Source organism: Propithecus coquereli, unplaced genomic scaffold (genome assembly GCF_000956105.1).
Source record: "Propithecus coquereli isolate 6110/MARCELLA unplaced genomic scaffold, Pcoq_1.0 Scaffold477, whole genome shotgun sequence".
NCBI classification, from domain to species: domain Eukaryota; kingdom Metazoa; phylum Chordata; class Mammalia; order Primates; family Indriidae; genus Propithecus; species Propithecus coquereli.
Window position 1 is genome coordinate 740,283 of NW_012150585.1, and position 15,075 is coordinate 755,357.

General features: G+C 39.2%; 2 protein-coding genes across 2 annotated transcripts in view; both read left to right on the forward strand.

Moving 5' to 3' along the window:
- The window catches only part of UBE4A (ubiquitination factor E4A), a 35,490-nt gene extending 29,182 nt beyond the window's left edge, over positions 1-6,308 (forward strand). Inside the window, exons 18-19 of the mRNA XM_012655387.1 lie at positions 1,290-1,447; positions 3,343-6,308. Of these exons, the coding sequence (XP_012510841.1) occupies positions 1,290-1,447; positions 3,343-3,472 (288 nt within the window). The 3' untranslated portion in view covers positions 3,473-6,308. The remainder of the gene's footprint in view (positions 1-1,289; positions 1,448-3,342) is intronic.
- A 1,744-nt stretch (positions 6,309-8,052) lies between these two features.
- ATP5L (ATP synthase, H+ transporting, mitochondrial Fo complex, subunit G) lies at positions 8,053-14,728 on the forward strand. The gene is made up of 3 exons (XM_012655428.1): positions 8,053-8,382; positions 12,751-12,911; positions 14,534-14,728. Exons 1-3 carry the CDS (start codon positions 8,331-8,333, stop codon positions 14,630-14,632), a joined length of 312 nt encoding a protein of 103 aa, XP_012510882.1. The 5' UTR covers positions 8,053-8,330; the 3' UTR covers positions 14,633-14,728.
- Positions 14,729-15,075: the final 347 nt, after the last annotated feature.

The following is a 15,075-nucleotide window of genomic DNA, read 5'->3' on the forward strand; positions in this document are numbered from 1 at the left end:
GAGTATGATAGAGCTCCATTAGCAGTTAAGAAGAAGGGAAAATGATGGCACGGAAGTCTAAAAGAAAACCTTCCTTATTGCTGTCAGTCTTTCCTTCATTGAGTTTCTTTTTTATTGAGTTGGGCTTCATCTTCGCCTAGAGCTTAGCCACATAGATAGACCCCTGAGAAACTAGAATTGTAAAGGAATCAAACATTGAAGCCACTTTTTAACACATTGACTGACACACTAAAAAAAAAAAATTATTTTCCTTGGGGCTGTGGTGCTTTATTATGAAAATAGAATAAAAACTTCAAAAACAAAATGATCCTTTCTAATTTAATGAAAAACTTGTTATTTTTATTGTTTTCTGTGTTTTATCAATAAAAAAGTAATATAAAAACTTGAAAATTAGTAATGTAAAAACTAATGTGAAAACTTGAAAAATAGTTCATAAGGGTAAAGTGTTTTTCTTGACTTGTCAGGCTTAAGTGTAATTTAAAGGTAAACACAAATAGAAAAACAGAATTTATTGACTTCTATTCATTTAATCCACATTTTTAGAATTAAAATGTCAATATTAGTTGTAACAATAAGAATATCAACAAGTAAGATTTCACAAACCAGCTGCAGGGTTTTGCCCAGGTTTTGCTTTACGAGGCCCCAGACTCAAAACTAGCATGAGTTACATACAACTCACATGGCAGTTAATGTGTTAAACTCCTGTGCACGGTGGCTAATGCCTGTAATCCCAGAGACTCAGGAGGCTGAGGCAAGAGGATCACTTGAGCCCAGGAGTTCAAGGCTATAGTGAGCTATGATCACACCACTGCACTGCACTCCAGCCTGAGCAACAGAGCAAAACCCTGTCTCTAAAAATAAAAATAAATAAAATAAATTGCTATGCCTGTTTGTACCAAAAATTGTAAACTGCTTTTCATACACAGACTGCACGAGTGACTCTACTTACGCAAATTATGACCCTCCCACCCCCATCTCTTTTTGAATTACGGCATTTACAACAGACTTGTTGCCAGAAGAATGTCATATGTGGTGTATTTCTTTTCCTGCTAACACTTAAACCCATTTCCAGTTATAATTGTCAACTTGAAATTTCAGAGTTGGGGCTCAATGCTGAATTTGCTCCTGGACTATCTACTTTGGCTCGTTTTTGAGAAAATAAAGCTAAGGTTTTTCATTATCACTGTCAAGAGTTATTAATGACCAAGATTAACATATACTCATTGAACTTTCTGAATTTAGCTACTACACTGTGAATTGACTTTAACTACCAGGTGTTATGTGCTCAGTCTCTTGCAGACCTCCAACAACAGGAAGAGGAGACCTATGCAGATGCCTGTGATGAATTCCTGGATCCCATCATGAGCACACTGATGTGTGACCCTGTGGTGCTGCCATCTTCCAGAGTCACTGTGGATAGATCCACTATTGCCAGACATTTGCTCAGGTATGCCAGTCCTGAAAAGCAGCCTCAAGAGCACAGATGTATGTTACTTTGCTATCATCTTTTTCAGCCAGACGCCTACTACAGTGCTTTGTATCTAGTAGGTGCCTCATACTATTGATGTGTTGGGAGCTATTTTGATATCATTTGATTGTTAGGAATTTAAACATTCAAAGCAAAACAGTGTTGCAAAATGCTGGCTCTAACCTCACCTCTTCCTTAAGAAAATAATTTCTGTCAATATGTTATAAAATATGTCAACATAGAGTATAAGTAGACCTGAAATTGTTTTTTGTTATATTTATTTATTTATTTTTTAAAGGGGTTGGGGGTTGTGAGGAGGAGTGCTCAGTTGCCTTACTTGTTTTTGTTGAGACAGAGTCTCACTCTGTCGCCCTGGATAGAGTGCAGTGGTGTCATTCTAGCTCACTGCAACCTCCAACTCCTGGGCTCTAAGCAATCTTCTGTCTCAGCCTCCTGGGTAGCTGGGACTACAGGTGCATGCCGCCATGACACCCGGCTGGGGGTTTTTTTCCCTTTCTTTTTGGTACAGACGGGGTCTGTCTCTTGCTCAGGCTAGTCTCAAATTCCTGAGCTCAAGTGATCCTCCCACCTCAGCCTCCCAGAGTGTTAGGATTACATGCATGAGCCAGTGCGCCCAGCCCTGAAATTGTTTTAATTTTCTTTTAGTTGTAGAACTATAAAAGACAAAGTTTTTTTTTAATTCAGGTTTTACACTATATTCACCATGTCATTGTACTCAGCCATGGTAACCATGAATTTTCCCTAGCCTGCCTGCTCTTTGAACAGTCTGCCCTGATATCTACCAAAAAGACAGGAATGAAGTAATAAATGGTAGCTTATTAGCTAGTTAAGCAGCCATTTAGCTTTTTTAAGTGCAGCATTAGATAGGAATGGATTCTGAGACTCACTGCATATTTAAAATTAAGTTGTATAAGTTGGCCCAAATTTAATGAAATTTTTAAATTTAAAAAAATGAATTTTCGGCCAGGCACGGTGGCTCACGCCTGTAATCCTAGCACTCTGGGAGGCCGAGGCGGGCGGATTGTTTGAGCTCAGGAGTTTGAAACCAGCCTGAGCAAGAGCGAGACCCCGTCTCTACCAAAAATAGAAAGAAATTAATTGGACAGCTAAAAATATATAGAAAAAATTAGCCGGGCATAGTGGCGCATGCCTGTAGTCCCAGCTACCCAGGAGGCTGAGGCAGGAGGATCGCTTGAGCCCAGGAGTTTGAGGTTGCTGTGAGCTAGACCGATGCCACGGCACTCTAGCCCGGGCAACAGAGTGAGACTCTGTAAAAAAAAAAAAAAAAAAAAAAAATGAATTTTCTACTTAATGGTATTTAGTATTAAGCATTCACCATATAGATGATGCTGTGCTAGGTCGTAAGTCTTTTCCAAAGTGTCAGTGAAAATTTATATTTTATAGTGGCCCCAGAATGTAGAGAGAAGCTATATCAGCCCTTAAAGTATGTCATAAACCTTCTTACCTGTCAGGAAGCCATAATCTGCATTTACTTGCATAGCAATCAGCTAAGTCAAATGTTAGCCTACAAGGCTTTATCCCTTAACATCTTATACTGTTTCAAGGATCTGTCACTAAAACTACAAATAGTTCTTTACACTGACATGAATGCATGGGGTCTCTGCCTTAGAGCAATCTAAAGGTTGGTGACAAAAGGATAGCATGTTTTTAAGCCACTGGAATCAAATATCATCTGAACATCAATGTTGAAATAAAGTTTGCTAAGAGGCAGACAAAGTAGCTTAAAAGAAACTCCTGAATCAATCTTTTTTTTTTTTTTGTGAGACAGAGACAGGCTTAGGGTGTTAGAACGTATGGCATTAACTCCATTTCCCTTTCTCTCTTTGTCCCAGTGACCAAACAGATCCCTTTAATCGTAGTCCCCTCACCATGGACCAGATCCGGCCAAACACAGAACTAAAAGAAAAAATCCAGCGATGGCTCGCAGAGAGGAAGCAACAACAAAAGGAGCAACTTGAATAAATGCTGTGAACTAAACAAACCAAAAACCAACCCCAGAGTGTAGATAAACAATTGTTTATGGTTTCTCTTTCTGATTCTCTTCCCCCTTTTTTTTTCCTTTACCAAATTAAAGAACTGCTCTTGTTCAAATTATGATAATTAATATTCCTAAGAACTTGACAATGTTTCCCTGGCTTATAGGAAATTGTACTTATTATAGCATCACCAAGTTTAGAAATCATCACTAATTTTCACCCTTTGTTTTCTCTTCCTATTCTTCCTTTTCCTACCTTAAATTATATTGACTTCAACTACTAAAATTTCCTGCCACCTTACTATTTCTCTTCCAAGTACTGCTCAAACATTTTTGGTGAGCACAGCTTTTAAGTATACAATGTCAAATATTTCAGTGACAGCTGATATCGTCAGAAAATCCTGTGTATCCTATGTATTTACTAGTCCTCATGATCTGAACTTAAGCCCTTTTCCTTATTACAGTTCTGTAATGTTAGAGAATAACTTTTCCCATAAAAACAGGTACCTTGAAGTTTGTGTATACTTTTGAATAAGGTAATAGGTGAGTTGTTTGTTTTGTTTTGTTTTGTTTTAAGGAATCTTGTGCAGCTTATGTTGGTAACTCTTAATTTTGTGTTATCTTGTAACTCAGAGACACCATCTCAGACAAACACTCTCTCATGGGGTTGCCACCACCAAAAATTTAGCTCTGCAGTCTTTTTATGAGGATTGGTAGGGCAAACTTACCATTCTGACACTTCAGTCAAAAAAATTCTGGGGTGAGGAGGCTGTTGGGCCCCTTTTCTCTTAGGAAAATCTGTTGCTACAAGGACTAAGCCTGAGTAGAAGATTTCAGCAACAAATATTGTAACCATGAAAAATGTAATTTTAAGACACTAATATCAATAGTATATCTCGGTGTGTGAGATATATATACACACACCATGTGTTTTTTTATATTGGTCTAGTGTAAACTGAGTACCACTTTATAGTGTCTCTTCCACAGTAAGAGGTATGCAGTGTGTGGCCATGTTTATTAACATACTTACTCTGAGACTATAAAATGTATATAGTTAATATTTGTTTGGGCTTGTGACTTGACTTCTAAGAGCTGCTTCTAACACAGCCTTAGGTCATCAATTAACAAAGTAGGAATTTGAGCACAAACTTGTCCACAAGCCATTTTAAATATCCACTTAACCGTGTGTAGTCAATAGGTGGATGGACCCCACTTTCACAAGTTAAGCTTGAGCTCCCTACTCAATTGTGCAGCTTAACATGCTGAGTGAGGCACATTCCCCTATGGATTGCCTTTATATCACTATCCATCTAAGCCCAGAGATATAAGTGACAAGTGACATGATCTAGAAACAGGGGTCATTGCTTTCTTTGGAGGACACTTGTTAATCATGGCCTCTTTCAAATAAGATGGTAGTTTCATGATATTCCAACACAAGTTGCTATAAGCAGTCCTTGATATGTTTTTGGTGGTATCAGCTAGAAACCTCAAATCCAAGAGGGCTTCCCACCCTAGATATAAAAGTAGGTATTGCCTATTTCTGTGCTTATAAATGAAAAAGGAAGTCTAGAACACTTATGCAAATGCCAGAATGTAAGATTAATTCAGTGTGCTCCCTGGGCCTTTAAGGCATGGGTTGACAGAATTTGTTTTCTTAAAGAGTTTCATTTCATATTTATTACCCTTCTTTCCCTGAGAATGAACTGTGTATAAAGTAAGCTTCTCCCTGCTTGTATTTATCTTCCAAACCCAATCTAGTAGGATGTTTTCGTTTTAAAAAGAAGGGGGAGAAAGACCAGAGTTTTGCAGGAGATAATTGGAAGAAAATGGGCACAAAACCTCAGAAGGCAGCTGTTCCCAGCGGCTTTCTAGTTAACAACCTCTGTGCTTCCTCTAGGGTCTGTCTGTATTGTACTTTCGTATTTCGCCTTCAGATTGTAAGCCTTTCCCGTCAAGGTTTCCTTTTCTTATTTTTTTTTTTAAAGCTCTTTCCTGAAAGTTTTTATGAATGGCTATGGCACCATTAATGCTGCTGAATATCTTTAAACTCTTCACAAAGGCAAATGCATAGCTTAAGGCCACTATTGGTAAGGAAACCAAGTGTCCTCTGTGCCTTTTTTCTTTCTGTGAAGTAAGTTAAGGACATCCAAAAAATGAGACTTTAAAAAGTTATCATCTTGGTACAACATGGTGTATATATGCACTTGGAAGCTTAAAAAGGTGTTTTTGTCTGGAATTCAGAAGCAGCTCTAAATCTTAGAGCACACCTTCTAACATACCTAGTTTTATGTGTTGGCTTTGCTGGAGTACAATAGGAAAATGAAGACTCTTTTATCAGCTCTGGTATTGTTCATAACTTACCAAGAAGCCAATACTAGGAAAATTATTTAGGTAGATTTTATCAAGCGTTTTAATGAATATGTGAAAACTGAAGGAAACTTCAAAGGTTTTTTAATGGTGCAGGTCAAGGTGCCAGTTGCTATTTGGTATCACACTCTACAAAAGCTTCATTGCTTTATTTGATGCTGGTTGCTAAGCAGCCATTGCACACAGCATAAGTCTACTGGGTGCCTTTACAAGCCAGAGACTGACGCTGCACTGTTGATGTCACGTGAGGAAAATAATGCACATGCTCTAACTGCTAAACAGGAAAAGGACCTAGAAGCAAAGAAAATGAAGAACAAAACAACAAAAAGGTTGACTGAAATAAACCTTGATCAACATAACTGTATTTGGGAACATTCCAAGAAGGTTACTTCTTGTCAAATTTGCCTGCAGGTGTTTGTTCAAAACTTGTATTTAATAAATGAACACCTGACTTAAGACCTTTGTTATCACTTTATTATAGTATTAAAAGCTATTGACAGTTTCAGAAATTCCTGTGAAAACCTAGAGGACTCTTTTCACTTTTTTTTAGGTAGGTAATATCAAATATGTGACCTGCCTGACCTAACCTGCCTTACCAGGATGCTGGAGGGGACCCTGGGGTTATCCTCAGAAGACGAATCTCAGGGCACCGTTTTTCCTAATCAGCTTCCTTTTGGCTTCGCTTTTCTTCACCTGACCTGAACCCCAGGTCTTTTAATCATTTGCTATCATGTTCCCCTTTCCTGCCCCTTGTTTCTATACCCCTGCCATGCAAGACCTCAGACTAAACCCAGCCATTCACCTCTGCTACAATATCCAAGCTACACACCATTGTTGGGGGGGGAAAACCAGCAGTCTTGAGATGTGCAACCAAAAACTTGTGGTCTCTAACATTGCCCAACAATCCTGTGTGTCCTTAACATCAATCAATAGCTATTACAAACTTTAACCTCTTTTCTCAAATTCTCTCCCATCCTCCCATTTACCCTTCACATTCAGATGATTTTGCCTTCTACTTCACTGGGAGATAAAGACTTTAAAGAGTCTCAATTTTCACACTTCTCTCCCATCATCCTATCTGTAGAAAAGACTCCACCAATCCCAGGCTAATTAATTCCTCCACCTTTCTTTCCTGCTTCATTAGGGCTCTTGTCAATACCTCTTCTCTATCTTCAATTTCTCCCATGAATTCTCCACATCACCATTTAGTTTTCTGACATGTATTCCTTTACAGCCATATTTCTTCACCCATTCTATACTAATGTTTTGAAACTGCTCTAGTTAATGTCAAAGATTTCCATATTGCTAAATTAACTTTCCCAGCCTTAATTTGACTTCTCTGCAGTATCTGGGGCAGCTGACTCACTCCTTCACTGAAACGCGCTTGGTTCCTTGATACCACCTTTTTCCACCTCTCTAACAATTCCATAAAGCGGAGTTCTACTTCTGCTAAGGCTTCCCCAGGATACAATACTGAAGAGTTCTGTTATTCTCATCAAATGCCACTTCCCTACATACATCTTTTCTTCCAGTCATACCAAGTTACAAAGTTTCAGCCTTCTGTAGTATATAGCCATTCTCTTATTCATCAATTCAAGGATGTTTCTCTAGGAAGTCTTCCCAGGTCAGCACCATGCCTAATCTAATATGACGTCCCCTCGCTGTGTTTACATTGCGACTTCTTCACATCCCAATTCTGCCATTCCCTAGCTATCAACCCCATTCTCAACCGGGACAAAACCTAACACACAGGCTTTCTTTAAATTCAAAAATGCCTAGCATACTGGAGGCGCACAGTAAGAGTGACTTGGTTTCTTACATCTGCATAGCTCCTTGTGGCCTGTGAGGGAATTAGGGGAATTGGATTCCAATCCTGATAACAAGATTTGAAGGTCACTGGAATTACAAAAGACCAGCTAAAGAAAGGCAATGGGCTGAGTCTGGTGACTTAGGTTGCGTGGTGCCTGCTCGGCCCCTGACTTTACATGTTTGGCCTCGGACCCTCTCTACCACCGTAAAACGATCGCGTTGGTCTAGGTAGGAGAATCTCAGCGATACCACCTCCAGTTCTGACTTCCCACGTTCTCAGAAATCCTGCCAAAGCACCCCACATGAAAAAGTGGAGGTCGGCGCCAAGAAAAGCACGGGAGGTTCAGGGCGCATGCGCACTTCTTTTCCTTGCCGGCCTTTCGGACCTCCACGAGTAGCTGCCCCGAGAATGCCTGCTTCTATGCGGAAACCCACTGGTTTTCACATGCTCTCTAATCTCATCTTTTCAAATCCACTTTCTCCTCCGTGACTGAACAAAATAAATTGACCAAGCGGATTTTGCAAAGATAGTAGGACACCTGAGTATCTTGGTCAGGCACGGAAAGAGGCGGCCTGACCTTGGAAGTGGGACGGGGTCCTGCCGCGGGTCTTTTCGGAGTGTGACATTCAGCCGGCCTTTCGGGGCGACGGTCTTTGCATTCTAGCACCATGGCTCAATTTGTCCGTAATCTCGCGGAGAAGGCCCCGGCGCTGGTGAACGGTGAGCGTGGTGTGAGAACGCCGAGGCGGGTGCACGGGCGACGGGGAGGCCTGTGGTAGCCTGAGAGGAAGAAGCGGGCTGCGGTAACCCGAGGGGCCTGCGGGAGCTGGGGCGGGACGGCCTGAAGGTGGAGGGAGCAGGAAGGGGCAAGTTTGCGACTCTCCTTTAGCCGTCCGCTCGCCTGGCCTGCAGCTTGGGTTCTCGAGAAGTTCCTGAATTCTAACCACGACAGGGCAGAGAGGTGTGAAGGAAGGCCGCAGTTGCCCGGCAGCTGCAGCCATTACGCCCCTTACATGTCTTAAGAACAGAAATATGGAGGGGGCGGCTGTGTCACGAGAGCTAGGAAAAGAGCAGAAACATGTGAAAGTACATTAAATTAGGCCTCATGAGGCGGTCTGGTTCTCCATGGAGTATTTGGAAGTCAACAGAAATGTTTAACGATGGGTGAGATTTTGAACGTTAACTTTGTTTTCTGCCCTAGATAGATTCTGAGATACTTCCGTTTTAATCCGAGGGAAATTTTAGGTGGAACTGAGCTTTATGGATGATTATCCCTGCCGCAGTAAACATAGAAAGGGATTCATATAAACAATAATCTTTGTTGTCATAGCTTAACATTGATGGGTTTTTTTGTTTGAAGAGCAGTGGACCGCTGTATTTCAGAACAACCCTGAATAGTCACAGCCCTAAGTACTAGTCTCTTCTGTCAGTAAATATTTCAGTTGTCTTCTGAGTAGCAAGCTATTCGTTTTATTCCTGAAGGTGAGATAAGTTAAATTGACCTAAGTTTCTTTACTAGATGTGCTATGTTCTATGTTCTAGTAAGTGATTGGAGGTCAGATCTCTAACTTTGGCTCAGATGTGATTATGAAATGTGAATAGAAAGCAGAATTTCAAAAAACTACATGTAATGTTTTTGAGCTTATTTTACTGTGGTTTTTTTTTTTAATTCATTCTCCTCCCTTACCTCCATCATAAGGCAAACAATGAAGGCCTTACAGTGCCAGATACTATGAATACTTGATTCTTTCTACAGAACCCCATAGTCTGCTAGTAAGACATTTTATACATTTTCCCAAATAATTTAAGTTTGCAATTTTTACTAAGATCATCAAGGTATCTGTTACAAAGCTCTATCTACAATTTTATTTATATAGAGAGAGAAAGGATTAGAAACTTCAGTCTTTGGCCTTTGTGGATGATTTGAGGCATAGTTTTTAATATTTCAAGTGGTAAAAAAAAAAGAGTAACACCAAAATAATTCTTTGTCATGAAATTTGTAAACCCTTTCCTCTATTATTATGAATAATTGTTAACTTGTTATTCTTCCAAAAGTACTCAGAAAGGAAGACTCATTTGGAGCCAGAATGTAAAAGTGGAACTATAAAGTCTGATTTTTTTTTTCCCCCTTAACAAAACTCTAGAATTTATTTGGATCTCACCAGTTTTTCCATTAATCTCTTTCAGTTCCAGGATCCAATTCAGGGTACCACATTGCCTTTAGTTTCCACGTCTCCCCAGTCTCCTGTGGTCTGTGACAGTTTCCCACTCTTTCCTCATCTTTCATGACCTTGGCAATCTTGAGGCATCTATCTAGGTATCCTGAATAATGTTCCTCAATCTGGATTTGTCTGGGGTTTTTCTCATGATTAGTCTGGAACTATGGATTTTGAGAAAGACTACTGCACAGATAAGGTAGAATACCACAAAGATAAGGTGCCCGAATCATGTATCAGGAGGTATATGATATCCACGTGACATCACTGGTAATAAAAGCTTTCATCTCTTGGTTGAAACTTGGTTGCAGTAGTGTTTGATAGGTTCCTTAGTGGTAAAGTTACTATTTTTCTCTTGCGGCATTCTGTTCTTTAGAAACAAGTAACTAAGTCTAGCCCATGGGGAGAGGGTAGTTGTTACCTCAAGGGATTCCATCTCCTGTAGGAGGGATTACCTACATAAATTAAATAGAATTCTTTGTGAGAAAGGTTTGTTGCCATTTATTTATGTCATGTATTGTATGGACTCATCGTGTATGGACTTGTATCCATTTATTTCATTCTTTGTATATCCGATACTATGTTATTTGTTTATCTCTCAGCTTGTTCAAGCCTTAGTCACTAGGAGCTCTTTCAGTTTGGCACCTGTGTCCCTCTGACATGCTCCCTTACTTTTCTAGGGCTACAAGATGCGTCAGACTCATCTTGTGTTTTCCCTGTCCCAGTCATAGAACCAGCCATTTCTCCAAGGAGCCCTAGTTCCTTTTATTGGACAATGGAAATTAGAAACTAAGATCTAGGTGCTAGGTATGTTCATTGCTACTAGACTATCATTGCTTCTAGGTCCTCTCAGTGGATAGGGATATGGATATTTATCTATATAGACACATGTGTATATGTGTGTATGCATACTGATCCATGTGTATACATGCATATATATAATTGTTTCAGTATCAATCCATCCATATATATATTAAGGTAAACATGAGTTGATATGGATGTCTCCAACCCTAATCTGGTACCACAGGGTTTATTCTTGATTCTTTTCTTGCTCATCTATAACTTCACTCTCCTTCAGTGAGAGTAGTTCCCACCTGGTTCCCACCATCTGCTATTCATTTATTTATGTTTTTTTTTTTTTTTTGAGACAGAGTCTCGCTCTGTTGCCTGGGCTAGAGTGCCGTGGCGTCAGCCTAGCTCACAGCAACCTCAAACTCCTGGGCTCAAGCGATCCTCCTGCCTCAGCCTCCCTAGTAGCTGGGACTACAGGCATGCGCCACCATGCCCAGCTAATTTTTTTTTCTATATATTTTTTTAGTTGTCCGATTAATTTCTTTCTATTTTTAGTAGAGACGTATTTATGTTTTTTAATCTCTCGTATACATGTAAAGCAGTTTCAAAGTTTTTAACCTATACTCTCTGAGAAATAAATTTACCAACTAGTTTTATGTACAGTGTACTGATTCATTTTTTAAGAGGATGATATATTCGTGTGTTGAAGATAATTTTAAAGACAATTAGTTGGCTGTTCCACAAGACTTTGTACTTTTTGATTGCTCCATCTTACAGGCATTGACAGTTCTATTTAGAACTCTGTCTTAGACCTTTGTGTCTGCTTAAAGACATACCCATGGCTCCAAACACAGAAGATGAGGGATATAGTAATTCTTAGAATAGTGAAATACAGGCAGTTAATAATAAGAAAAACTTCAAGAGCTTTGGATAATCCATCTTTGAACAATAGACACTTTATGAATGTTCATGTATTCATGCTATTGTACATTTTCTTGTAATTTGTATTAAAAATTCCTCTTTCCGAAATCACTGCTATAGTGTCACATCTACCCTGGTCATTAAGAATCTCTTGTTGAAATAGTAAGTGCCTTGAGGAATTTAATTTAGTTAATGGATTCTGGTTTTGGCTACTCTTAATACATGTAGGTTTTACTTTTATTATTTATGGTGTTTTGAAAGAGGAATAGCTGGGTTTTTAGAGAAAGAGTTAATCCAGCACATATTGCTGAGGATACCAAAAATGGGTACTAATTGTTATAATTCCATCTGGATTTGTGGCCAATATTGCAGTGTTTTTATTTTTTTATTTTTATTTTTATTTTTTTTTTGTATGACTCAGGGTCTCACTCTGTTGCCCAGGATGATAGAGTGTAGTGGCATCATCAAAGCTCACTGCAACCTCAAACTACTGGGCTTAAGCAATCTTCTTGCCTCACCCAACAGAGTAGCTGGGACTACAGGTGCATCCACCACACCCAGCTAATGTTTCTGTTTTTTGTAGAGACAGGGTCTCGCTGTGTCGTTCAGGCAAGTCTCAAACTCCTGGCTTCAAGCAACCATCCCGCCTCACCTCCCAAAGTGCTGGGATTACAGGCGTGAGCCACCATGCCCGGCCCAAAAATCTTATTCTTAAGAGTGCCATTCTACATAGCTTCTTCCCTCCCCTTCCCTCTTCCCTCTAAATTTGCTGGTCTACCAAGAAAATATGAATAAAGTGCTGCTGTTTTCTTGTTTTTAAATCCAACTTCTAGTAACTTTACAAGTTAACTAGATTTGCCGTTCATAAATGAAATAACAGTACTAGCTGGCCGCTAGTGAAGTACTGGCCTAATTGAATGTGCTTATAGCTTCCTGCCCGATTGAACCACCCGTGACACAGGTGTTCTGCATCTTTAAAAGCTTCTTGTTACCAGGGAGCAGCTTTGACATTTCACACCGGGTGCACATTTGGTACAAGCAGTGAATGAATGTGATGCATGAATAAATATTTGTGTCCAGCCCACACATCTGCTTCTTTCGGTCTCTAGTGAGTTCATCCTGGTTTTTTTGTTTTGTTTTGTTTTGTTTTGTTTTCCAGCTGCTGTGACTTATTCGAAGCCTCGATTGGCCACATTTTGGTACTACGCCAAGGTTGAGCTGGTTCCTCCAACCCCTGCTGAGATCCCTAGAGCTTTTCAGAGCCTGAAAAAAATAATCAATAGTGCTCAAACTGGTAGCTTCAAACAGCTTACAGTTAAGGTAACTAACTATGGGCTAAATGAAAATGTATGTATATAACAGAGAATGTTTTCCCTTGGGATTTTTCTGATTGTTTTGATTAATATATGTATTTCCAGTGAGGCTGAATCCAACATAATGAGAGATAATCTCTTTCTTGACTGCTGAGAAAGATATTTACTTTTCTAATTTCATCATCTGGATAGAAATAATTGGACTATTTTATGTCTTAGTTTTCTAGGAGTCTTCTACTATAGCAAAAAAAGTGAGCATTTTTACTGGGAAATTTTTTTCCTTTCCTATTTTGGATAGTATACTAAAATATGATGACATACTTTCCTGATTCTGTACTTTTTTTCATCTGTAGTCCTGCATTTATCTCCAGTTCAGCCAAAACATCTCTTGAACTGTATCACAGTCAGGAAGCTAACACTTTTGTGGAGGGTAAAAATACCAAAACCTGGACTATTGAATTGTGTTAAGATAATAGTCTAAAAACTATAAGAATTGGAACTTGGATTTTATGTTTACTTGCATGATCCAAGCACAGGGTACAAAAGACCTAAATAGCTAACTGCCTACTTTAGAACCTACATCCTGGGAAATATGATTATTTTTCAGAAGACTTCCAATAAGTTCTGGTCTGGTTTTTTTTTTTTTTTTTTTTTGGAGACAGAGTCTCACTGTGTTGCCCCAGCAAGAGTGCCGTGGTGCCGTCACCCTAGCTCACAGCAACCTCAAACTCCTGGGCTCAAGCGATCCTCCTGCCTCAGCCTCCCCAGTAGCTGGGACTACAGGCATGCACCACCATGCCCGGCTAATTTTTTCTCTATATATTTTTAGTTGTCCAATTAATTTCTTTCTAATTTTAGTAGAGACGGGGTCTCACTCTTGCTCAGGCTGGTTTCGAACTCCTGAGCTCAAACAATCCGCCCGCCTCGGCCTCCCAGAGAGCTAGGATTACAGGCGTCTGGTCTGATTTTGACAAAGAAAATTCACTTCCAGAAGTGCTAAGAGGAAAAGACCCAGAGTTGTTGTTATACGATGGAATTTTTTTCAACTACTGTTTCAAGATCCATACTTTTGCTTGCATGAAACTGCTTTCTTGAACCTTATGTGTATTTTTCTCTTTGAGGCAATAAAATGTTGATCTGTGAAACTAAGTACTGAATATTTGGAAAGATTTAAGCCAAATAATACATGAATAAAAATGATGTCTAAAGAGGGAAACAAAGCTCTTCATCTTTCAGCAGATTTTCTTTGGCCAGACTTGGCCTTCCTAGAGCCATCCTTTCATAAGAATGCACTATCTGAATGTGTCAACTATTTCTAGGATGTGGGTTGTTTTAGGGCTCATAAAGTGTCTCATAAACTAATAATGAAAGGGTTAAGTCAGTTCAGGTCTTTAAAGAATGCCTTGAAAGAATTTATAAGCTCTAGACTACTTACCTTATAAAACTGAAAGTTCAAGGGTTCTCAGCAGTTGAACAAAGTTAACATCATTATTTCTCAACTTTGACTAAAACTGCCCTCTATTTTGAATAGCATCCTTGTATTCTCTGCCTCTTAATCCTGGAAAAAGAATAGTTTTAAATGTGTAAGAAAAAAAAAAGGTACCTTAAAATTTGTACTTCTTTTTTTAGGAAGCCGTGCTGAATGGTTTGGTGGCCACTGAGGTGTGGATGTGGTTTTATGTCGGAGAGATCATAGGCAAGCGTGGCATCATTGGCTATAATGTTTGAAGACCAATCTTTAACATCTGATTATATTTGACTTATTTGAGTACTCTTGGACCATGTGTGATCAGACTGCTATCTGAATAAAATGTGTCAAAAATCCATGTTTTCTCCATCAAATAGTACATAGAAGGTCACAATTTCTCTTGATGATGAAGTTGGGTTATCTTTTGCTTTGATACATTAATACATTCTAAATGTATGTCTGTTTAGCCTGAAATTGGAAAGGATATATGTGACTATGTCAGCCTGGTACATGAATATTTGAAGATAACATTTTAATTTGAAATATATGATATTTAAGCTTTACTTCCAGAAAGTGGGGGGAAAGGCCTTGAGAAAACTCTAATTTGCTACAGTAGGAGAAGTAATATTAATAATACCATGTGCCAAAGTGATGTAGCTAAATCACGTTAGTAGCTAAAAGGAGTAAAATTTGAACTATTTCT

Coding starts and splice junctions, on each gene's coding strand:
- ATP5L (XM_012655428.1), top strand. CDS start 8,331: ATGGCTCAATTTGTCCGTAATCTCGCGGAGAAGGCCCCGGCGCTGGTG. Junction 8,383..12,750: donor GGCCCCGGCGCTGGTGAACG/GTGAGCGTGGTG, acceptor TTTGTTTTCCAG/CTGCTGTGACTTATTCGAAG. Junction 12,912..14,533: donor TCAAACAGCTTACAGTTAAG/GTAACTAACTAT, acceptor TTCTTTTTTTAG/GAAGCCGTGCTGAATGGTTT.